Source organism: Pempheris klunzingeri, chromosome 8, assembly GCF_042242105.1.
Source record: "Pempheris klunzingeri isolate RE-2024b chromosome 8, fPemKlu1.hap1, whole genome shotgun sequence".
Taxonomy (NCBI): Eukaryota; Metazoa; Chordata; class Actinopteri; order Acropomatiformes; family Pempheridae; genus Pempheris; species Pempheris klunzingeri.
Genome location: NC_092019.1, coordinates 16,405,630 through 16,430,027, shown reverse-complemented (window position 1 = coordinate 16,430,027; position 24,398 = coordinate 16,405,630). Strand labels below are relative to the sequence as shown.

Below are 24,398 nucleotides of genomic sequence, written 5' to 3'. Positions count from 1 at the left end.
AAATCTCCATCACACTCTCCTTTTCTTATCCTCAGCCTCATCCTCTCTCCTCATTTCTCCCTCTTCTTCCTCTCTTTCTCTGTTATTACAGAGGAATGCAGTATGTGGCAGGCTGTGGCTCTTTGGCTCTTGATACTTGCGACTCTGCTCCAGGGTGAGTGACTTTCATTGGTGCTTTGAGTGAGACTGTGCTCGAACAAGTGTGTGTTTTCTGCATGTGCTGTGTATACTGTATGTGCTCTTGCTTCATGCCTGTGCCACTGAGCGCTCTGATCCTAATAAGTGTGCACTCAGAGGCTCACTTAGACGCTGGGAGAGTGTCTGCTGATGTGTAGCCAGACAGAAAAAAATGGATTTATTTTTATAATGAGAAAGCAATCATATGAAATGTAATTATCTTTACTGCAGATTACATAGCTGACCTTTGCATTTTTGTCATAGATAGATAGATAGATAGATAGATAGATAGATAGATAGATAGATATGCTGAGAGGAAGAGAAGGGTGATTAGAGGCTGCTCTTGGTTAATTTACAATGGCTGGTCATGATGGACACTAGAGACTATTAATCTAAATCATACCATCTGTGGAGTCATATTGATATTAATTAAGGCCTAGTGAATATAAATTTGACACCACACAGTAAGTGCATTAATCTAAGAACATTTAGCACCCATACTGCATATAGTTAACAAGAACAGGCATTGTGCAGCTATTTAAGGTGTGTAGCAGCTTTTAAACTGACTCAGTGTGAGTCTTACAGCCACCAATGATAGCTCCCTCCACATCACAGTGATTGCCTCATGGAGAATGAATCAAGAGTGAATCGAAGCCCTCTGTGGAGTTATATGGCGAAGAGAAACAGTTCCAGGGTCTCATTGTTGTGAGTGCTGTGTGTGTCTGTCTGGGGTGTTTCGGTGTTTAATGGCCTCACTATTTCCTGCGTGGAATGGAACTGACATTTTTACGGTGTTGGAAAGCCTCTGACTGTCTGCTGGTGATCAATCAGAGACGTAATTGATTAATTGATTAGGAAGAGCTGGATTCTTTCTGTGTGCTTCCCATCTCTTTTCTTCCTGCCTCCTCTCTGCTCTTTCTCTCACACATCTCCATTGAGTGTTCCTTTCTCTTGCCCCGTGTCATCCACTTTAAGAGTCACTCCATCTTAAAACCATCACCCTTTTCCTATGCCCTTGAAAGCCCACCCTCTGTTCCACCTCCTTTGGAGTATGTCCACTCTACCTCTGTTAGTTTGTTTCTCCTTCTCTGCCATTCACCTGGTGCACAATTTCTACACCACTTTTTCTCAAACTATCCCTCTGCCATTGTAATCACACCGTTTTCTGCTATTTCTCACTCTTCAGTGCTCTCTCCTTGTCTTCCCCCGACACAGCCTTCTCTTTGTAACTGTCATTTTTTTTTTGGCTCTCCCATTTTCCCTTCCCTCTCTGTCCCCTCCATTAAACTCCCTCCTCCTCCCCCCTCTCAGTGTCAGTGCAGGGTCCTCACCAGCGCTTTCTGCTCAGGGAGCTGCTGAAGGACTACAACCCCATGGAGAGGCCGGTGGCCAACGACTCCCAGACTCTCACTGTTCAGTTCTCCTTCACTCTAATGCAGGTCATGGATGTGGTACGCGTGGCAGAAATGCATCATTAACACAATGAGACACCCACATAATGCATTCAAACAAAAACATACTGCTAAAACATGTTAAAGGGTAGGTTTTTAGTCATTGCTATGCCCCCCCCTGCAAATCACTAGACACTTGAACAGTTTCTTTCCCAAAGCCATACAAAGTCTTAGAAACACACACACAGTGAGTTTGCAACCCACATTAAGGAACTTAAAACTGCATTTATTCTGCAACTTTTAAAAAAATTATTATTCATTACACAATCTGTGCATTGTATTTATGCTTGTACAATACCATCTGGCAACTGACATCAATGCACTTTACCTTATTTTATCTCATTATTCAGAATTAGTCAAATCAAACTTTTAGCACGTGTTCCCACAGTCAGTGCTTCCTTGTTGGGCTGCAGAAGAGGGATAGTGTTGCAAAATGAGAATTTCATAGTAAAAAGATACCTAATTGAACTGTTCGGTTGTGAAGCCTTTTATTAGCTTTAGTTAAACTTGAGAGTGCATTTTTGTGAGGACCATGCATTTTGTCCCCCATCAATTAAACTGCAACCCCATTAGAAAGGGATCTCTCTCTGTGTCTAATTCAAATAAGCTTTATTGGCATGAATATTAAAGTTGTATTACAGCCAAAGCTAAATGATATATTATTGAATAATCGCATTTTACATTTACGGAGAATAGCATAGATAGTCAAATACACTTTCAAGAGTACAATCGATTATAACTTAAATACACAAACACACTCTCCTCAAAGCCACTATGGAGAGTTGGCACAATTACAATTGATCCATAACTCTGTAAATGTGAGTATTTTGTGGTTATGAAAAAAATTATGAACCTATGAATAATTACACTGTCATATTCTTTGTGTTATGCAAGGATGAAAAGAACCAGATCATCACCACAAATGCCTGGCTGCAGATGGTGAGTATAGTGAATAACATTAATAATTTAATATTGAGCTGTGTAGTAGGAAATCTTTTGGTATGCACCCCATCCCTCACAGGATTAGCCTCACTGTACTGTCCCAGATGCTGCGTTTCAGTGTCATGGCAATGGACACTCTGGTTAAGTCTACTTAACTAAGTCAAGTTAATCTTATTTATGTAGTCCAAAATCAGAACTCTGCCTCAAGGGGCTTTACAATCTGTACAGCATACCTAATCATAAGCTTTTGGTTTGAATAAGAAAAAAACACCCAATAAACTCAGGAAAGAAAACAGAAGAAACCACAGGAAGCTCAACAGAGGATGGATCCCTCTTTCAGGACAGAGATGTATAAGGTGCTGTGTGTATAGATAAAACAGTAGAAAAATTATGGTGTGTAGAAGTATGGTGTGTGTCTTGCCTGTGTGTATATTTGTGTATGTCTCCATGTTTTTCTTCATATGCAAAAGTACTGTTGTGCTTGTGTCTTCCAGCAGTGGTACGACCACTACCTCCAGTGGAACCAGTCAGAGTACCCTGGAGTGAAGAACCTCCGTTTCACTCCCGACCAGGTTTGGACACCTGACATTTTGCTTTACAACAGGTATGTGGCATATAAATAGACACACACATACTCAGTGCTGCTGCTGAGCTCTAAACTATCTTATCGCTGTGTTACTGTCCTCCAGTGCTCATGATAAGTTTGATGCCACCTTTAAGACCAATGTGCTGGTCAACTCCAGTGGCTTCTGTGAGTACCTGCCCCCAGGTAGGTTTTTTATGAATAAGTATGACTTCAGTCAGTCTGCATACATACAGTGTCAACCAATGCTGCTGCAAATTACTTATAAGAATGTTTACTGCAATCAAACATTGTCTTCATCATTTATTTCAGATGGCTGCACAAAACAGCCATCTGGATATTTTTTCCCTCCCAGTTAAATTTTTTTGATGATTTTACTTGACTTTCACCGTAAACTATTTTCCCCTTTTCTTTTTCTGCTTTTCGAGGAATATTTATCAGCACATGTAACGTGGACGTACGATGGTTTCCGTTCGATATCCAGCGCTGTGAACTGAAGTTTGGCTCCTGGACATTTGACGGCTGGCTACTGGACATCCAGATGAAAGAGGCAGATGTGTCAGGATACATGCCCAATGGAGAGTGGGACCTACTGGGTAAGACAGGTTGCTGAACAGTGTTGACTAATAACAGCTCTTATATTACTGCCATGCAGTACTTTGATTGACCTGTGAAGATTTGAAGATTGATTAGATTTATTTATAGATGTGTTATTCAATTTCAGTAGGTATGCTTGAATGAAAATACAGTGGCAATACACTCTTGATTTTTTTTTATATGCTTCTGTGCACTCGCAGTATGGAATAGAACATAAAGTTTAGTAATATATAATGTCGAGGAGACAGGCAGATACCTTTCTTCATTTCCATAAAGTCCCTGATTTTTTTTTTTTTTAGAAAATCAGAGCTGTCCTGCACTCAATTTTAGCAGTGCTCAATAACATCTTTTTATGATGCTGGTCCTTTATCAGACCTTTTTTATATGCTTCTCATTTCATCACGTTTTACCTTACATTTCCTTCTAACTCAAAAGATTCAATGTCTGTAACAGAATATAATTCATGAGTTGTATTGAGTTTCAGAGATTGTCTTGTTTTCTTGCTTTCACGCTCACTGGTGTTTTCTTCATTATAATGCCATTCTCTGTCCTCTCAGAGGTTCCCGGAGGTCGCCACGAAGTTTTCTATGACTGCTGTGCAGAGCCCTACCCAGATGTTACCTTTGTGGTAACTTTACGAAGGAGGACCTTGTTTTATGCTCTCAACCTCCTCATCCCCTGTGTGCTCCTCTCCTCCATGACCCTGCTGGTCTTCCTGCTGCCTGCCAACTCAGGGGAGAAGATCAGCCTGGGTGAGGAATAATAAAAGGGGGGAGAAGAACAGGGGTGAGGGATGGAGCTACAATAAGAAGGGCTCAATATGAGGAAAAATTGGAAAACAAGAGGCGCACCTGCTGTAAGATAAAATATATTTCTTGCTGCATATTCTTTTCTCTCCCTTCTTCTCTTTTTGTTTCTCTTACAATCCCTCTCTGTCAACACGACTGTAAAAAAAAAATAATGCGGAGCTTTTGAATGGTGTCAGGAGGGCTGAGATGGAGGGAAGGAGAGACAGAAAAGACAAAGAGGAAAGGCAAAAGGGAATATGATAAAGAATAAAATCGAATGAGTTTTCCTAGGAGTGTCAGAGAGACAGATGATCAAGGCAAGAACTCAAGTACAACATACAAAATATGCTATTCCACTAAGTATACTCGTGTACTTTCTTCTCTTATGGATTTTCTCTTCTTTTTCTCTGCAACCGACTGCTCCCTGGTGACTTATTGTCTGCCTGCAGGCATCACAGTTCTGCTCTCTCTGACTGTCTTCATGCTGATGGTTGCAGAGATTATGCCTGCCACTTCAGATTCTGTACCCCTGATAGGTCAGTTTCTTTCTGTCTAAGCTCTCGTGTGCCTGCTGGTGGGTTTTGGTGGGGGACTGACATTGCTCATAGCTCATAGATTGTCAGCACCCTTATTAGAGATAATGTGCTCCCCTCTTGTCTGTCTCAGGTCAGTACTTTGCCAGCACCATGGTGATTGTTGGGATGTCAGTAGTAGCCACAGTCATCGTGCTTCAGTTCCATCACCACAGTCCCAGCAGTGGAGAAATGCCACGTTGGGTGAGTTTTGATATGATATAATAATAAAGTTTAAGTTTATGGAGCACTTCTATAAACAGTCTGTCTCTGTATGTGGCCCTGTGATTGACTGGCGACCAGTCCAGGGTGTACCCCGCCTCTCGCCCAAAGTCAGCTGGGATTGAAGAAGCAGTATAGATAATGGATGGACTTCTATAAACAATATCACAAACAGTATTCAAAATGCTTTACAACAAAACCAAAAAGAGATGACCACAATAATACAATGAAATACAAAATAAAACAGGAATCTGGATTAAATAAGAAGGAGCCAAATTAATCAAAACCAGATCTGAGAAATGCATTAAAAGAGGGCACACATTCAGCTGAATGGATATTCTTAGGCAGATTGCTCCAGGGTCTTAACAGAAAAAGCTTGATCAGCCCCAGTCTTTATCTTTGACTCTTCTATGGCCAAGACTCCATTGCTCGAGGATCTCAGATTATGTGAAGGCTTGTAAGGACTTGACGGTTCAGTAATATAGCTAAGTGCATGGTAAAGTTCACAGTAAAAACACTTTTAATCAGTTTTAAAATGAGCAGACAGTGTAGAAAATCAAAAGTATTAATGTTGTCTTATTTTGTATCTCTAGTTAAAAGATGTGGGGCTGAGTTTATCAGCATATCAAGAGATTTTTGTTTGCGAAAAGATGTGACAAGATAAAGGCTTATATTAGATTTTCATTGTCTTTAAAGCCAAGGATAGGTCATATCTTTGTGATGATCCTAACAAGACGGAACAAGCTTAGGAACACAGTGATTAAAATTCAAGCTGAGATAAAAATCTTGTTATTCCAAGATTTAAAGCTGGAGGTTGAATGTCTCATGATAATGAATAATGTGGTTGTACCAGATCAGCAATATGTCGAAGGCTAATAAAGACCATAAAGAATCCTGTATGCTCTGATTTCTCTGATTTTCTGATCAGTATCTGTGTCTTTGTGTGTCAGGTGCATTTGATTCTGCTGCAGTGGGTTCCTTGGTTCCTGCGGATGAAGCGTCCAGGAGAGGGAGCGGAGCCGACTCTTTCCAACAGCCAGGCAGACTCTCAGAGCAAGACTCTTTCCTCTCCTACCACCACCACTACCACCACCACCATCCCCACACCCGTGCCCTCTATCCTCCCCCAGAGCCTCACTTCCCTTCAGGCCAGCTTGGCTCAGCTCAACCACCCTCTGTCACACCCACTGTCCCGCCAGCCCAATTCTCAGGCTGTTATCCTCCCTACCAGAGATCCCAGCACCAATCTACATCCACAGCCCAACGGCCATCTGCTTTACATGGGCTTCCAGACCTTCCAGACCACTGCAGAGCTGGAGCCAGTTCAGAGGAGCAGAAACACGAGTCACGGGAGGATTAACAGCGGACTAGGTGGAGGAGACGGAGAAGGAGCAACAGCAGCAGTAGGAGGACCAGCTGGAGATACACCTATTCATCACCACCTCCCATCCTCCAAGTTTGGGAGCCCCCCACAGGAAACTCCTGTGTCCCCAGAGCCTGACCCATCCACCACATCCTCTGGACCCTGCTGCCTAGAGGCTGTGGTTGGAGCAGGGAGATCAGCTGCCATGCATACCCACAGCGGTGTGATTCGATCTGTGGCAGTGGACAACCAGCTGCAGGCTCTTCTGGTGGAGGTGCAGTTTTTAGTCGAACGTGTCAGGGAGCAGGACAGGCAGCTCAGTTTGGCGGAGCAGTGGCAGTTTGCCGCAGCTGTCATCGACCGTCTGTTCCTGGTGGGATTCAGTGTTTTCAACATCATCTGTACCATCGCTATTCTCATGGCTGCACCCAACTTTGGAGAAGCATTGTCAAAAGACTTCCTCTGACAGAACAGAAACGGAGAGATTTGACAGCGTGAAATGTTAAGGGATAACACAGATTGGGATTTGTTGGAAGCACAAGTGCTGTTAATGACTCTGGGACATACGACAGCAAATATTTCTTGTAGAAATAGAAAACAGTGATTCTCCAGGTGACTGTAAAAGGAAATTCATGGTGTGGGTTTGCAGGGAAACAGAAATCCAAGCCACTCTGGTGGTGAATGCAAAAATCCTCTATTAAATCATGGACAAAGCAACGTGTTTTGACTCAGAGAGTATTCATCAGGGTATAAGATGCAATGAGGGCAGGTGTTCAATCTAAAACTAATCAAGTGATCATGTGACTACTAAGCTGGAGTGGACTGTGGCACGTGGACGTAATCTGTCTCCTAAAGTCTGCCATTTCTTTTTTGTAAAATATACACACACACACACACACAGATTACTTCTTTTGCTACAACATCCACTGGCTAGAAGTGAACTAGCAATGGTTAAAGTTGACCATGCAGTCACACGGCATACGCTGTAAACCACTTGGTGCCCTGTGGATTTCATTTTCAACCAGTGAACTGAGAACTGTCACCTTCATCAGATCATCAGATGTCTTGTTGGAATATGAATGATAGTTTGTGGACTAATCAACAAAATTAGCAGTGATTTGTTTTTACAGAAAGAAATGAAGAGTCTCTCTGAATAGTTAACTGTGGATGAGGATCATAAAGGGAATTTATGTGAAAACTGGGAAGCATGACTTAAGAAATGTTTTATATAGTATTTGTACTGCCGTCATTGGGATGCTACACGAAGATGCTCCGTAGAAAAACTGAGCACTGAAAGTGCTGCATGTAAAATAATAGATGAGCTTTTGCACTCATGCAGGATTAATTCATGATTTTATCAGTAGAAACTCTTGTGGGCTTTCCTGACAATACAGACCAGAGTCTGTGTGAAATCCAAATATAACGATTTTATAGAATTTTATTTTTCAGAATTTCAATTTAATTTTCTGCTTCATTTAAGATTTTCCCAAGTTGTTTTGCTTTTAATAGGATGTCCTAAGTGATTCTGATCAGTATTTTTCCACATGACTACTCTGTTGCAGAGATTAGAAACAGAACAAGAAGAATCTCCATCACAATAATACAGCCTGAACCTCGCCCATGTAATGAAGATGGTGATTCACTTTTGCAGCACCTTTAACAATCATATTACGCTATAGTGCTTACTATGAAGCTGAAAATGTATTAATATCCCTAGAAAGATGTGCCGCATACTGCCAGGGGGATTCATTTATACCTGTTTTTTACTTTCTATAAAACTAAATTGTGCAAGGATGTGGTATCTGAGCGAAGAGGGTTGGATGAAGTGCTCCGTGTCTCGCTCCCGCTTTCATACTCATCCACTCACACTCAACTTGTGTATGCAGAAAATTATTATCTCTATGATCCTGGCCTTGAATGTAAATCAAATGCCATACATTTCATAGAAATGTTGGACATTTGAATTCTAATAGGTGTAAACATTGTAAAATACACCGTCTCATCTTTTGTACCTTCTAGACATGCATCAAATATTCTATTCTCTGGCTCCCGTCCCTGCAATCAAAGTTTAAAAAGGATGCAGAAGCGGGGGACAGGAGGAAAAAGAGCCAGCAAGAGGAAAGGGAAGATGGAGGTAATGAAGCACAGCAATAAAAAAGGGCAAGAAAGAGACGGAAAGAGCGATGGAAGGGAGGGCTATGCAGAGGCACAGAGATGGAGAGGATGCAGATTGAAAGGGAGCACAGAAATAACAAGGCGGTTGCATAGTCGAGATGAACAGAGGAGGGAGGGAAAATGTGCTGAGAAAGCAAATAGGTGCCGATAAAGTTTTTAACTGATTGCTCATTAATGAGAGAGGGAGAGAGGAGGAGGAGGAGAGGAGTGACTCCCCCCTCCTCCTCCTCCTCCTCCTCCTTGTCCTCCTCCTGCTGCTGCTGCTAAACTGTACTTACAGCAGCATTTAGGGGTGACTGGATATATATTCTGAATTGGCAAAGGGAGCCTTTATCGAAATATATGATCTTGGCAAACACTCCCATGTAAAATGATTGACAATGAAATAATGCAAATGCTTTATGATGACTGAATTTGGCTAATTGGTGTATTGGCACGGCTGTACTAAAACCTTCAGCCTTGAAGCTATTAATGAATTAATTCATGTTCATTGTAAGTACAGTTTGCGCTGGCAGAGCAGTTCACTATTGTAGCAATTCACCATGCATTTCAATGGCCTACTGTTTTGTCTGTGTGACTGCTGGAGCTGCCGCCTAACACAGCCAAGAGATGCAATACAGCAAAGGTAATAAATCTAAGATACTCCACTCCTGCAGTGACTCAGTCATCCACCTGCTCCGCGTCGACGGCTCACGCAGAGCTGTTTGTTCAGAGGAGAAGCAAACCGAATCGTACAAAACAGAGGTACATAATGCAGCGAGCGGGAGAGTGGGATGCAGGGTGTCAAGGGGCCACTGCAATGTGTGGCTGTAGAAGTTGCAGAAATTTGCCCCCACATCCAGACACATGAAGCCGAGCAAGCACAAACCCACTCAGTGAGAGCACTGCTGCAGACCCAATGCAGTAACCATGCACACTAAAGATGTGTCTCTTTGTGTCTCACACACATGCTGTTCACCTACACTGCTGCTTGTCTGCCGTTAGCTCTGCATTGTACTTACTTGTGGGAAAAAATGAGAGGGAGAAAATACACAGGAGGGGAGTAATATAATATGCTGTACTTTGAGAGAGTTTAATCGATTAAACTGATAATGAAATGAAAGAAAGCAATGACTACACAATATTTTCTTAGTTTAACCACTATTCTTATCCCACTACTATTCCTAATCAGTCAGCTTTTCCCACTTTAATAGTGAAGACTGGGCAGGTTGCCAGCCCATCATAGGTTGTTCACAGGCAGTCATAGTCCTTCTCACCGTCTTTGCAAAGGAAACCGCAGAAAACCCACCAGTACAGAGAGAACATGCCAATATCACTCCTACCAACTGAGACAAAAATGGTAATGACTCATCCACTGTAGCATCTCGGTTACTGAAATTTCAACTTTAGCTACAATTGTGGACTACAAATCTACATGTTTTAAAGATATCATTCTTCAGTTTAATTATCCTTCAAGCTACACATCAGCTTCTTCACTCCTTTCACGTGATTAAGACATGGTATAAAACTGATCAACAATGAAGTCTGATCATTTGTCTCTCAGGACGGGTTTCTGGCCCAGAGATTAACTTTTCAAAATTCAGATGTTCCAAGATAATATCCCACACCACCATCAGTCAATTGCTATTAATTACTGGGTGCAGAGGCTCGATGCAGGTCGATATGCAGGCCATTTCACTGTGTGTTGGGTAATTGTCTCCCAGATCTCATTAAGACGCTGGAGCTGGGGAGAGATGAGGAGGGCAATGCAGGAGAGAGGAAGAACGAAAGCACATGTGGGTACACAAAGGGAGAGTGGGAGAAGTAGTGAAAAATCATCCTTATAGGATAAACGGAGAGGCTTGTGTGCAACTTCATGATTTGGCAGCTCTTGAATCTCAGCTACCGCCTACTGGTGTTGTCTCAGGTTCCAACACACATATCTACATAATCAACAAAAAAAACCCAACTAACTTTGCATCAATAAATTGGTTTATTTAAAAGAATATGTTACAATTTATTACAGTAAGCGACGTAACCAAACACTTTGTCTTAGAATTTACATTTCAACATGTCGAAGAATCTGCAGGTTGTCAGTCTCTATCCCCTTCTTAGCATGGTTCTTTGAAAGCCGAACCATATGTGGTGAAAAATTTAACAACAGAGATTCTGAATTTAACATTGTATCTTACTGAAATAAATAATGCTAGTGACACTTAACTCTAGTGAGAATGAGGGAAAGAGAGAGCGGGGAGCATAGACTAGAAGGTGGGCAGATCAGACAATGTCAGACAATCGACCACGTCGGACATGGTCCAGTGAACAAACAAGAATCCTGGGAAATGCATTCAGCCTTTAGGATTGCACATTCATTCCATTCAAGGCTCAACACATTCCATTAACCTCCTTTACACATCCACCAAGGTCTGTTGAAGCTAATTAATCACCCAAAATGGCTTTTGTTGACAGCACCATCATTATCGTATAACAAGCACTCTTAGTAAGAGCCACTGATGTCAATCTACAACTCTTTACTTCCTTGTAGAGAACAAAAATACTCTTGATACACTCATTATGGGCTTAACGGGGGTGCGGGCTGGGAAAATTATCGTATTACGTTATACTCACATTCACTGGAATCATATTGTGACCACGTGTCTTTGCTTTGAGGATCAGTTTGATAACCCCACACGTGATCTTGCATAAATTAGCCATATTATGCTATACAGTACATTGATTTTGAACAACATTCTCATCACTATCAGAATAATCAACCATATCAGTCTGCACTAACAGGAGAGCTCATCCCATAAAAGCTATTGGCAACTGAACATGTAATGTCTATCAGATGAAATGAACTTTCAAAATGTTAAGAAAAATGTCCTTCTAAATGAGTTGATGCAACAAAGCTGTTTAGATTTGATGAATAAGGCAGTAACATCACAATATTGAACTGAGCTATGATTAATACTTAATGTCAGCAATAAGACCGTCAAGTTTTAATGATGTAACAACGTGTAATTACATTATTTTTATTTATATGTCTGAAGTCACTGTTGCATCATCAGTTAATTATGTTATACCTAATTATCCCATTATTCTAGGAATGAGAACATTAACGGGGCTCATTTAGAGGGACATTAAATTGCACTGTTTATTACCCCTCCACTCAAATCATGTGATCAGTTGCAACAAAGCTTCTAGTGGATGTGCAGTTATCTTCATATCTATCGTGTTGATGAAAGGTGCAAGCGGCCCTTTTTCTTTTCTTCCCACTTAACCTGAATCTGAAGCACATGAGTGGTTTAACAGTACAGCAAAGTACCGGCTAGAGATAAATAGCACTGCGCAGAAAGGCCCTTTGAATTATAGGCCTATTTTAAATCATTTGAGAGTTCTCAGAAACAAAGTAATCACTGTCAGCTACAGAGCAGACAGTAAGAGAAGGACCCCTGCTGTCTTGCGTGGGTAACGCACACTAAACGTACTGTACTACACTGCCCCGTGTCTGATCACTGCTCCATATCAGCGCTACTCTACAATGGCCTAAAAACATTAGCATGGAGTGTTCAAATAATACTATACATACATTAAAGTTTAATGCATGGCTCTGCACGCTGCACATACCATCTGACGATGCAGTACATAATCATACTGTGGTCAGTCAAAAATGAACATAAACTAAGTACAGACTAGTTCCAGTATTATGCCCACTATCTGCATCTTAGATTATATTCCCCACATTTAGAGGTTGTTAATACTGTTGGATAAAGTGCAACATTAGTCTAAAGTTTAACATGTTCCTGCTCATGTGTCAAATTCTCACAGCTGTGTGCTCTGTACACATTAATCTCTGAATGAAAAATGTGTCAAATAACCCTGCAAAACGTCTGATTACTCGCTTCCGTCCTTCATTTGCCACATTAGTGTTAACAGTTTTTCTTTTATAAATGCAAATTTAGCGGCAAACAGATGCAAATTTCCTGTATGTGACGTAATTCAGCAGTGACTTACATTCTGAGGGCCTCGCTCTGGTTGGCCCCTTGTCTTTTGTGGCTCCCCTCCATGTGCAGTTAATGTGCACAAACGCACTTTGCACGCTAACAACTGGCCAAAAAGACCACAAAGACACTGCTGCTCTGATCCACAAATTGAGAAGCTGAGTGTCTTCCTGTGGTCAACCCTCAGTATCGCTGATCAGTGTTATCTCTGTTCCCCTTTCACTTCAGCTTTCTCTTCCTGGCACGATTACCTCAGAGAGGCTGAAAACCTCCAAGTCACATTCCACTTCCAGTCCCTGCCAATAAGAAGAAGGCTTGCATGAATCCATGATTTTCAGTCTATAGAGGCCTCATTTCTTTTAGAAAGAGCTCTGCTTAATGCGTGGTTATGATGTGCTGGATTCAAGAGTTCTGGTTCATGTGTCTTTAGCTTTTTATGCTTCTGTTTATTTGATTTGTTCATTTGCAGATGCTTGTTGGTTTGCATGTATCAGGGGTAGGTTCTCAGGTTGTAGCTGATGGAGTGTAAATGATAACCATATAGTTAATAGCGGAGTGTTGCTGGGTCTGGGGCTAGATGAGGGCCAGACTGAGCTGAGCCCGTGACGTTTAGGTAACGATCTCCCTCCCTAGGTGCCTCCATCCCTTCTGTGCCTCAGCAGCTGGAAAATATTCTGCAACAGAAATAGCAATCAAGACGAAGACACAGACACACAAACTCAGGAGGCAGAAAACAAAGAAATTCATCCAGGCTATTACTGGATCATAGACTGGACAGAGGCAGGCAAAGCCTTACCTTGCCACACATACCATCTTTACTGCAGTTCTTATTGTCCTTGTCTGTAGCCTCCTCTTCCACCTGTAGGAACACACGCGCACACATTGCCGGTATGAGTTAAGGACACAAATAAATGGCTTGTAATGGAGTAGCTTAGTCTGTTTGTGGACTGTCCTTACCTCCTTCCTCCACTTCAACTCACAGAAGACTCTCTCAAAGCACTCATGCATGTAGTTAAACTGCACAGCAAATACAAAGAGAAACAGGAATTTATGCTTATTCGCTTTCTGGCAGAGAGTTTGATAAACGCTCATGTTTGTACTGTAGATTTAAGGTTACAGCCAGCAGCTGGTTAACTTAGCTTTGTGCAAAAATCAGGAACGGAAGAAAACAGGCACCCCAGCATTGTCACATGGTAAAAATACACCTACCAGAACCTCTAAAGCTCAATAAGTAACAAATTACATCTTGTTTGTTTAATCCATCCAAAAAAGTTGTGTGCCAGTCCATTTCTTGGCTGGAAACTCAAACTTCCTGGAGTCTCCGCTGGTTGCCTGGCAAATGCTCAGAGCCAAGAACTTGTGCAGAAATAGTGTAACCCAAGTGTGAATTGCTTTTATACTACACTTGTGTGAACATTAGATGTGCAGGTTAGCTTTTTTGTGCAGCCTTTTCCTAAGCAAAGCTAACCAGCTGCTCGTGGTAGCCACATATGTATGTGTAGTTGTATGTACAGTGCTTAACAAATTTATTAGACCACCTCTCATAAAAACGAGAAAACACAAATATTTTAGAAATCTGTCAAAAACTTGTTTCAAACTAAAATTGTATTATTATTTATTAGGCAAATAACAAACTGGAACAACTAAATAATAATAATAATAATAATAATAATAATAATAATATTTTGTATGACCTCCTTTGGCCCTGATAACAGCTTACATTCTTGCTGGCATTGTTTTTATGTACTTTTCGACAGTCTCTTTTGTTATTGAGTTCCAAATAGTTTCTAGCTGTTCCCAGAGACTTGCTTTGGATGAAACCTTTGTGCTATCTATTTTTGAATTCAATAAATCCCAGATCTGTTCAATAGGATTCAAGTCTGGACTTTGACTTGGCCAGTCCATCAGTTCCAGTACTCCAGGTTCCTTTTTCTTGGTCAAGTAGTCTCTGCACTTCTTTGAAGTATGCTTGGGGTCAATGTCTTCTTGGTATATGAACCCATGACCAATCAGTTTCAATCCAGAAGGGATTTGCCCATGCCGTTTTCACAAATGGAAAACCATACCATAAAGGAATCTCCACCGTGTTTCACTGTGGGTGCAATGCATCTAGTATCAAAATGTTCTCCAGCTTTTCTGTGGACATTAACACGACGATGCTGACTGAAGAGTTCAAACTTGGACTTGTCCGTCCAGAGTACCTTCTTCCAGTCATCTACAGTCCAGTCTTTGTGCTCCCTGGCAAACTTTAGGCGTTTTTGGATGTTTGCAGGCCTCAATAATGGCAGTGGTCTGCCTTTCTCTAGTACTTAAAATCTTGAGGTGCCTGACATCTGCTTCAGTTAATTCAGTTAGCTTTCGTTTCCGGCCTCTTCCTTGGCACATTTTGTCTCTGCAATCGAGTCCAAGGTATACTTGACCACAGAGAATACTTTATGTCTTGCCCTATTTGTCTCAAAGACCATCCAGCATCATGAAGTGCTTTAATTCGGACTCTTTCTTTCTCAGTGAGTTCCCTACGCTTCACCATTTTGAACAGGAATGAGGAATTTCAAACTGAATTCACATTTTTATATCCAAATTTGAGCCAGCACACTCTGAGAAGTCAGAAATTAATCAAGAATAAGATACAACCACTAAAACACATTTTTCTATTCAGGAATGCAAGTAAATAACTGTAATTTGACATCTCAATCAAAAAATGCTAATGTGCTTTACTATTTTTTTTCTGCTTTCTTGTAAAACAGAAAATTTGAAAATTAATGGATAACAACAATAATTATATTTTAGCATTAAATACATCATTACATACATCACATACTGGTGGATTAACCATTACAGAAACATAAAAAATATTTTGGTAATCAGCAATACTGTAAATTTAGGGCAGCGGTGGCAAACACCTTACACTGGGTGGTGGTCTAATACATTTGTTAAGCACTGTATGTGTAAGTATGTATGTATGTATTTCCCAAAATGTTGAACTATTCCTTTAAATTATAGCAGTAACTCTACTGATCTTGGACATTATATTTACAAATATTTCATTTTATTGTACGCAAATCAAAGAGCTGTTATAAATGTTGCCGATGAGTAAGATAGTCTGGAGACTAGTTATCCAAGTCAGTATTATGTAAATTGACCACATGACACATTGGACAGGGAGATAACTTAAACTGAAAATAAATGTCACATCATCAGTTTTATATTTTTCCCATGAGTTATATTATATAACTTAATGTTTTTATGACTACAGGAGGTTTCTTTTCACTACAATACTTCTGTAATCATAATGTGCGTGTGATACTCACATAAGGTGTAAATATCTTGACCCAGCGTGGTTTCTTCTCTCCTCGTGCATATTCAAAGCAGAAGGCCATGCCCTCCTCATCTGTGTCCCACCTCTGCATCTCGCCCCAGTCAAATGCAATCACCTGGTTCTGGAGCAAAAGTTGAGGCTTAAGTACACTCATTGCATCATACATACAAATTGTGTTTATACAAAAGGCACAGACACTAACAAACAGTTGCCCTTGCCTCAAGTGTCCCTTCCTCGGTGCAGGCGTGCAGCTTGAAGTGGTGAATGCTGATGGCTGTGATGACGTGGCCTTTACGTCGGGAGTCGCAGGAACAGTGAGGGAATATGATCTCATTGTAGCCCTCGCAACTCCTCAACAAACTCAGATACTGAGAGAGAAAGAGGCAGAGGACAGAGAGAAGCAGAGGAGCAATGTCAGACACTATAATTATGCTCTGCAGCCACACCGATCTGAAAATAGGGTTTACATATTCACCTGCTGGGGCAGGTTTAATCTCTCCAAAGTGAGAGTAATTTATGTGTGTGTTCAGACAGAGGAGGAGGAGAAGTGTCAGTGCGCACATTCTTTGCAAGGATTTGTGTCTTTGACGCTTCAGTCAAACCTATTCTCTCGCAGTGAGACAACTGCCAACCCCAGAAGACTCCACTTTGTTATATGACATAAAGCCCAGTTCAAACCAAAGATTTGTGACAAGATGAAACCGTTTGAGAACATTGCAGGGAAACACTGCAGCAGTATAAACTGGCCCCTTTCTGCTAGACTCAAGTCAGCTGATGACATTGCCTGCCACAACAGCCAATCAGCTTGTAGCGGAGTCCGCCGGTTACTGTCAACCGGCTGGTCGAAATGGCAGAGTTTTGGACAGGGGAAAAATTCTCAAAAGGACTCAAGTGCTCTGGGAATAAACAAAGGAGAATGACAAAAGAGGGTAGATCTCTTGTTTCAAGTGCACAGCATAAAGGCAGCATAATGGGTGCTTACGTTGAAGCACCCGTGGATGGCTCCAAATGATCAACTCTCTTGCTTTTGGTGTTTCAGCAATACTTCATATTTCATAATTTAGGATACTAAAAATTATATCCAGCTACAAATACAACCTTAAAAGCCGGCAGTTAGAATGGAAGTACAGAGAGTTTGTGCCACCGAGATGATACATCGTCTCGTTTAGTCGTGCTGGTTTAAACTGACAGATTTCAGGATGTCGCAGACCAGCACATTTGTAGCAGTTGGAAGTTTCAACTCGTCTTGTAGCTAATCTTTGGTCTGAACTGCACTTCTGACTCACTGAACTACAATGCGTAACTATCTGTCTGTGTGCGTTACTCAGCAGCAGTAGTAGGGTAGCTGTGTGGTGTCTGTCTGTCCATATGTGAGAGACTGACCATAGACATCTTCTTCTGCTCAGCCAGCTTCTGAAGCTGATAAGACTTCTGCTCAACTTTGATGAAGTCCTTCTTCACATCATCCACAGCCTGCAAAGACAGGATCAAACAGGGGACACTGTTAAAACACCCCGACATAGAACACATACATACACAGACCACAAAGGAAGACAGACGTGTGCAAACCTGGTGAAAGAAGTAGTTGACAGCAAGCTGATTGTCATTGAGCAGAATCTCCTCTTCTGTCGTGAAGAGCCACTTGCGTAGGGTGAGGCAGGTCCCTGGGATGGCTGAGGTATAGTTCTGTACGTACAGTTTGTGGGGGAACTCGTTGGGGGCGAGCTTACGAACTGAAGACAGAGAGAGAAAAAAAGGGAGGGAAGGACGAAGATTTTACATGGTGAGAAAAGAGTGTTGTTCAAGTTTGTTGCCATGAATGTAATTCCTTAAAAAAAACTGTTATCTGCATGTTCAACAGAGAATTTACTGTCAAATAACACACTAGAAGCTCTGCTCTGATTGATGCTCTCATCTTGCTGGTATGCAGTAGTATGCCTACATCTCACTGCACCCAGATGGAACCTGGCTATATTAAGAGACTGACAAATAAACAAAAAGTGGCCGATTACAAAGCAATGAAAAAACAAAGCGACAAGGATAACAGCAAGAGGTGGTACAGAAGTGTGAACAGAGGCCTTACACTGAAGCAAGACTGAGGATCAATTTCATGAAATCATCTAAGAGATGACAGTCTAAGCTCCTCAGCCACAGTAAAGTCCAATAGTTAAGGCAAATAGCAAATCTGCCTACACTTTAAAGCAGCCAGAAGAAGCATAGAGTTAAAAGGACAGTGCTATACCTTCAGTTATATCATAGCATGCACATTAAATGTAAAGAAAAATATCTTAATGTCACCCATAAAACTAAAAGGTAGCCTGACCAGTGTGAAAAGGCTAGAGAAAGGGTGGCGATTCATCTTGTTTTTACTCCTAGCTGCTGCCTTTCCTCAAATCTGTAAATAAGAGAGTTTGGAGAGGGGAAGGAATGCAGATACTTATGATAATCTAATCTGCCACTGAAAAAAACAAGGATGAGGCAGAAAAAAATACCTAACTTCTAATTCATTCTTTGCCTAAAAGAAAGAACTCTTGTGACCTGCATGCAAAACTCTAATTCCTATCAAAAATCACTCTTGCTTTTGCTGTTGCTGTAAAGCTGCTTCTGTCGTGGCAGTAGAAGACACAGAACACAGGTCACGGTGAATACACTCAGTGGTGCTGCGTGTTGAAATGATGTGGTATAATTTCATTTTGCTGCTTTTCAAAAAAGTCTCATATGTCCTTGTATCAAACCGGCCTTGAGAAAACGAGGACCAGTTGAAGTAACACATAAGGACTTTCATGTACAAAAGGACTCAAGTATTTCTTTTAGATTATTTTGAAAAGGGCTTTGACGAAATCATCAGAAAGATGCAAAACTGGAAGACATTTCCAGTGTAGAAAAGGGGCATGCACACAAACTCAGACTACATGTGCTCCTACTAACCGAAGGTGTGGTTGATGACCTCAAACAGAGCAAAGTAGCTTGCTGTTACACTGTCCATCCCGAGCTTCATAACCACAGCCTGAGAGAAGGAGAGAGGCAGAATGTGAGGGGAAAGAAGGAAAACGGAGTATAACATTTGTGAGATGACTGTAATAAGGCCATGGTTATAATAGTTAATAGTTGCTCTGGCCTGCGTATGCGTTTACCTGGTAGACCTGGTCTGTAGTTGAGTTTTTGCGAACTCTCACAGTGAGCGTGGTTTTGTCGGGTGTGGCTATTCTCAGCTCCACATCTGACACGCCATTATAGTTCTAGGTCAGGAGAACGAGGGACAAACTGAATGGTGAGTCATGGGCAGAAAAACGATACACACATGTAGATTTTTCTTTTTTTACCTCATCTGATTCAGACAGGAACTCCTGCATAATGTCACTTTCTCCAATGACCCTCACAGAGCACACTGCACATGAGAAACAAATTATATTGAGTGAAGGATTTTCTATGTAAAGTAGGTGTATTTATGTACTTTGTACGATAGATCCCCCAGACGTTTTCAGACATTTTGCCCTATTACTTAAGTTTACAAACCACACAGAGGATGATAGTAATTACTGAAGTCTGACGTTACAAAGGTTTTATAGAAACCCAACATGTCCCTCTCTCTTCCTGACCTTTCTCCAGATATTCTTCCAGGCCTCTGCGTCGTGCGTCCAGCTGCTGCTCTGACAGGGAAAAGGGCCATTTCCCAGGCAGCTTGGGGAACGTGAAGTTGGCAAACTCCCTCTTCAGGTTTTGATGTAGGATCACAAATTCACGGTAACGCTTGGAGCACAGCTGCCTGCCTGCCATGTACACATTATATACCTGGAGGAGGGAGCATGCAGAGAAAGAGAACAATAAAAATGAATGTCCTAAAGCAATGACAGGGAGTTAAAATCGATAGATCTTCAAATAAAAATATTCTATTACCACAACAAGAGTTATTTATAAATATTTGTTGGAACATTCGTCTGATCACAGACCTGAATACAGGATTCATGTTGACACTATGATCGGATCTGCCGCGTCTTCTATTTTTGTTACACCCCATTGACAAATCCTCCTACCTGAAAACGTATTAACTTTTTCATCCATTTATGTTCCCAAATTCTTCCTCGCCCTCTCAATTGCCATCTATGCACCCACCACAAACTTTTCCTGGTTGAGCTCAGTGTGTTTGTAGCTCGGCACAGAGATGGGGACGGCCTGTTTGTCGGAGTAGTCATAGCAGGACTGTGATGAAATGTCGTCTCCAGGATCCAGGCAGTCTGCCTCCTGAGGCGGCACAGACAGAACGGCCAGCACCAGCTCCCTCTCTCCAGCCCGGATCAGGTCCACCACCTGCTTGTGGGTCGCTCCCTCTACATTCACACCATTACTGTTGAAAACATGGAGGGAGAAATGTAGATGATAGGGTGATGAGACTAATTCATGCACAGTATTTAAGCATATAGTGCAATAAATACTATTTTCCTTAAAGTACGTTTTAATGAGAGTACTAGAGCACTAATGATGCTTGTGTCTATGGCACATTTTGAGGCTATGTTTGTACTGGACTAAATTATACCGAGTAAAAAATACAACAAGCAAACAAACGCTACCAACTACAGCTTCAAAAATGACCACGGGCTTGAATCAACACATCTCTGACATACTGACAACAAGAAACTGGTAAGTTTCACAAAGGGCTGTGGTATTCAGACACTTTCATCATCGTTTTGCATTGTAAGCTTATATCAAGGGAACGAGTGAAGCATTTAATCAGGAGATTCACAGCACAATGGATTGTGAGAATTATTATTGAAAGTCCTAACAGTACATAAATTCTGAATTAAATAGCAGAAAGTGAATAAAGCATTATAAAGTGAAACTGCTTCTGTTTATGCCTGTGTTCTGTTTACGAGTGGAAGATGCATTGTCCTCAAAATCACTCTTGGTTTACATTTCCCCCGAGGAATGAGACCTTTGGTTTATGTCATTAGCACAGCTGAGCATGAGCAGCAGTGGGTGTGTGCCCTTTGGCGGGCATGTGTCAAAGGCATGACAGTGCTGATGACAGTGCTGTAACGACATGACCTACAGTTAACTTTACTCAAAACGGCCACCTCAGCTCTTCTAAAAGCTCTCAGCATAACCTCTAACTGTTTCTTTGACACTTTTTAAAACAAATTGCAATGTTATGGGTGGGTTGGCAAATAAAACGTATAATTTTAACCATGCCAAAATGAGATTCAGCAAACTCTGTTATTCTGTGCTAGTTGTGCTAATGTAATGGGTTTCTGCAATTTAAACAATAGCTTGCAGATTTTAGCACTGAATGCATAGGCTGGCTTGACGTCTACTTAAACATTTTCCAAAGACTACAGAAGCCAGAGCTGAAATGTCACTTGTTATTCATTTGTATAACCTGAATGCAACCCAGTCAATACCTTGGGGAAAATGTTAATCATGTTTAAATATTGTGTTACATTTTTCTTTGAACCTCTCAGACAGATAAAACTGGCTAACATTCAGCAATAGCTTTCAGGGGTGTAATGGCATGCAAAAGGTTTGTTTGAATAATCCTATATTTAATATGATCTTCAGAACATTCCCTCACTCACTTCACTCATATCCAGAGAGACACACATATGTTATGTCAACACTTCCTCGTGAACAACTGAGGCAGTCATTGTACAATGAACACATTTGGCAGTGTTCTTCTGTGGGAAGCCAGTGAGGGATTACATCCTTGTCATTGGTGAAATCAGCTGCAAAACCATAGCATGTCTGTCTAGTCCCTCCCCAGGTCAACGGTGGATTCAGCAGTAACAGGGACAACGGTAAATAGGGAAATAGAAAGATAAATGGGAGGGTGGGGGTTGACTGAAAATAGGAAAGAAGTGCGACCTATATAATATTCATATAGGCTTCAGACAGAACTTGTGACTGACAGCAGATCTGGTATGTCAGCCATTATCTCATGACATGGCTTATGCTGAAAAGGTGACACAACAAGGCTAAAGCTTATTGAGCACAAGCTCTCTAATACCTAATAACTCAATGGCAAGAGATAGCTTCACATGAATATGCAAGCGAGAGAAGCAAAGCTGCTCACACAGAAAAGCTGAAACTAGTTTTTGGTAATGAAAGATGATTATGTAGGTAGAACTAAGCAAAGACCGATAGGAGAGGCAGGAATAAAACCATCTTGCAGGTGTAGTGGGAGAAAGACCAAGCGTCTCCTACAACACAAAACACAGACTAAGCATTTTGGTAGCTCTTTCATTTTAGCAGCTATGAGACAATATAATATGCACATGATGTAGTGGCCTTTGCACTTGCACAATCAGCACTTCTAAGTGCGATAAATAGTTTTTATGAGGCATTTTCCCATGTGTCATATCTTCAGTTCGTTTGCCTTTATAATTCAAGGTAATGCATGATTTATGTGTTTATATCACTGCTGAAGAGTAGAGTTTCATATTTTGTTTTATGAATTTACACATTAGCATGCATGAGGAAAGATACACACATGCTAAAACCACACAATAACATACACTGCACAGCTTGAAGAAATAAAAAAGGTATTTTTTTGGCCGTTCTGCATTATACACAGTCAAGGGAATTATGCATTATACACAAGCAGGGGAATTTGTAAAGCACTATGCATTCTACATCAACTTTCCAGAAGCAGGAATTGTTTTTAAATGTGCAAAGAAGTGTTGATTGAGATTGACTGATTGAAAGAATAGCAGAGGCTCTATACCACTGCAGCGAGTGTGCAGGCACTCTACTGTATGTATACATATTTACGGTGCACATACTGTGCCTTGACAGGAAGGGAGAGAGGCACCGTGCACCAAAGTCTAAATGCGGGCTGCATTTAGAATACAATATTGCAAACATGCACATGCGTATACATCCACATGCTTGCACACAAGCACATAGAAATAATGGGGTCAACAAACTGCCAGGTTACTGCAGGCCATCCATTAACACAGCAGTGTGCAGCAGACAGCCAATAAGATACTGAATTTTTAAGAGCAAAGCCAATCAGAATTGAACTGGAGGCATCCCCCCCGTTTCTGCATCACTGTTATTCCACACAAACAGACACACTGAAGCGCCAGCACTGATGCTGAGCTGTATGCTGCGTGTTCCTCGCCATAGCAACAGAGCCTAACATCAGCAAGCTATCTCCATCTCTGCATACTAATGTGCCAGAGAGGACAACCACTTCTACCTTTAACTGCAGGACACGCGTCAGTGCTCAGTCATAGTGCCATCAAAGCCATGTGTGGTTAATTTACCAAATTCAGTGATGGTGATTACAATGATCTTCCTAGTTTAAACCTTTATAATCAATGTCAGCAAAGTCAGCTGTACTGGATGCAGCGGATCATGCAGAAATACTAAGCACACTGCATCTCGCTACCATGAAATGAATGTGTACAAGGGGGTGACTTGAGAATATTTGGCATGCTGTGGATGAGTGAAACAGGTTTGAGTGTGATGGGAATTCCTAATGATCCCTGGATCTTTTCTCTCTGACACACACACACACACACACACTCACACACACACACACACACACACAGACACCCCTTTCATTGGGATGAACGGCTGCTCTGCCTTGCAGGACCGGTATTGATAGTGCATGCACACTGATCCCAGTTAGGAGACAGTGGTTGATGCTCACAGGTACTACGTGCCTTCACTTTCATTGACAATCATTTGCAGATTAAATAAACGTGTAGGTTACTTACAATATGCTTTTGGTTAAGCTAAAACAGTAGCCACTTACACCTCAAGAATCCTGTCCCCCTTCGAAATACCGGCTCTGTCGGCGGCACCTCCCGGCAGGACAGCGCTAACATGCTGCAGCGGAGCGTACAGCTCCCCGTTAATGCTCCGTAGTTGCCCGCCTTCACTAACTTGTCCCCGAACATTGAACCCATAGCCCGAGTCAGACTTCACTATCCGGACTAGCCGTGGGCCTGAAGTAACGGTGGTGGCCGTCTGGCAGCTGCCGCCGGTGCCCGGTGTAATGTTACCACTACCGGAACATTTACGAGAGGAAGAGTGAGGCAACGGAGGGACCGACGAACAAATTCCCTGTCCCTCGACGTCCGCCATTTTTCTACTCTATTTGAATCATCCACGCCAGTTTAGCTACCGATAAATATCCTGGAAACATTAGCTGGTAGCAGCAGGCTAATCAGATTGGCTAGCTAACTGACCGAGATCTCCGGAAAACACCGAGAGAGGCCGATGATCAGC

At 41.6% G+C, this 24,398-nt stretch overlaps 2 protein-coding genes across 3 annotated transcripts; one reads left to right on the top strand and one right to left on the bottom strand.

Moving 5' to 3' along the window:
- The first annotated feature begins 102 nt into the window (after positions 1–102).
- LOC139205027 (neuronal acetylcholine receptor subunit alpha-7-like) lies at positions 103–7,342 on the top strand. The gene is made up of 10 exons (XM_070835098.1): positions 103–154; positions 1,489–1,628; positions 2,523–2,567; positions 3,065–3,174; positions 3,260–3,339; positions 3,582–3,749; positions 4,308–4,502; positions 4,988–5,074; positions 5,205–5,314; positions 6,283–7,342. The coding sequence occupies exons 1-10, from the start codon at positions 103–105 to the stop codon at positions 7,159–7,161; spliced, it is 1,866 nt and encodes a 621-aa protein (XP_070691199.1). The 3' UTR covers positions 7,162–7,342.
- A 3,490-nt stretch (positions 7,343–10,832) lies between these two features.
- snx27b (sorting nexin 27b) lies at positions 10,833–24,272 on the bottom strand. 2 transcript variants are annotated; one of them, XM_070835100.1, is made up of 13 exons: positions 23,923–24,272; positions 20,283–20,514; positions 19,769–19,961; positions 19,493–19,557; positions 19,304–19,408; positions 19,098–19,176; positions 17,739–17,902; positions 17,553–17,642; positions 16,388–16,537; positions 16,162–16,290; positions 13,808–13,867; positions 13,647–13,709; positions 10,833–13,524 (listed from the first exon to the last, which is right to left on the bottom strand). In XM_070835100.1, exons 1-13 carry the CDS (start codon positions 24,252–24,254, stop codon positions 13,480–13,482), a joined length of 1,707 nt encoding a protein of 568 aa, XP_070691201.1. In that variant the 5' UTR covers positions 24,255–24,272; the 3' UTR covers positions 10,833–13,479. The 2 variants fall into 2 exon arrangements, with proteins under 2 accessions (XP_070691201.1, XP_070691200.1); XM_070835099.1 differs by having other exon boundaries at positions 13,661–13,709.
- Between the last annotated feature and the right edge of the window lie 126 nt (positions 24,273–24,398).

Coding starts and splice junctions, on each gene's coding strand:
- LOC139205027 (XM_070835098.1), top strand. CDS start 103: ATGTGGCAGGCTGTGGCTCTTTGGCTCTTGATACTTGCGACTCTGCTC. Junction 1,629..2,522: donor TAATGCAGGTCATGGATGTG/GTACGCGTGGCA, acceptor GTGTTATGCAAG/GATGAAAAGAACCAGATCAT. Junction 3,175..3,259: donor GACATTTTGCTTTACAACAG/GTATGTGGCATA, acceptor ACTGTCCTCCAG/TGCTCATGATAAGTTTGATG.
- snx27b (XM_070835099.1), bottom strand. CDS start 24,254: ATGGCGGACGTCGAGGGACAGGGAATTTGTTCGTCGGTCCCTCCGTTG. Junction 20,515..23,922: donor GGGGACAGGATTCTTGAGGT/GTAAGTGGCTAC, acceptor TGTTTTCAACAG/TAATGGTGTGAATGTAGAGG. Junction 19,558..19,768: donor GGAAGAATATCTGGAGAAAG/GTCAGGAAGAGA, acceptor TCTCATGTGCAG/TGTGCTCTGTGAGGGTCATT.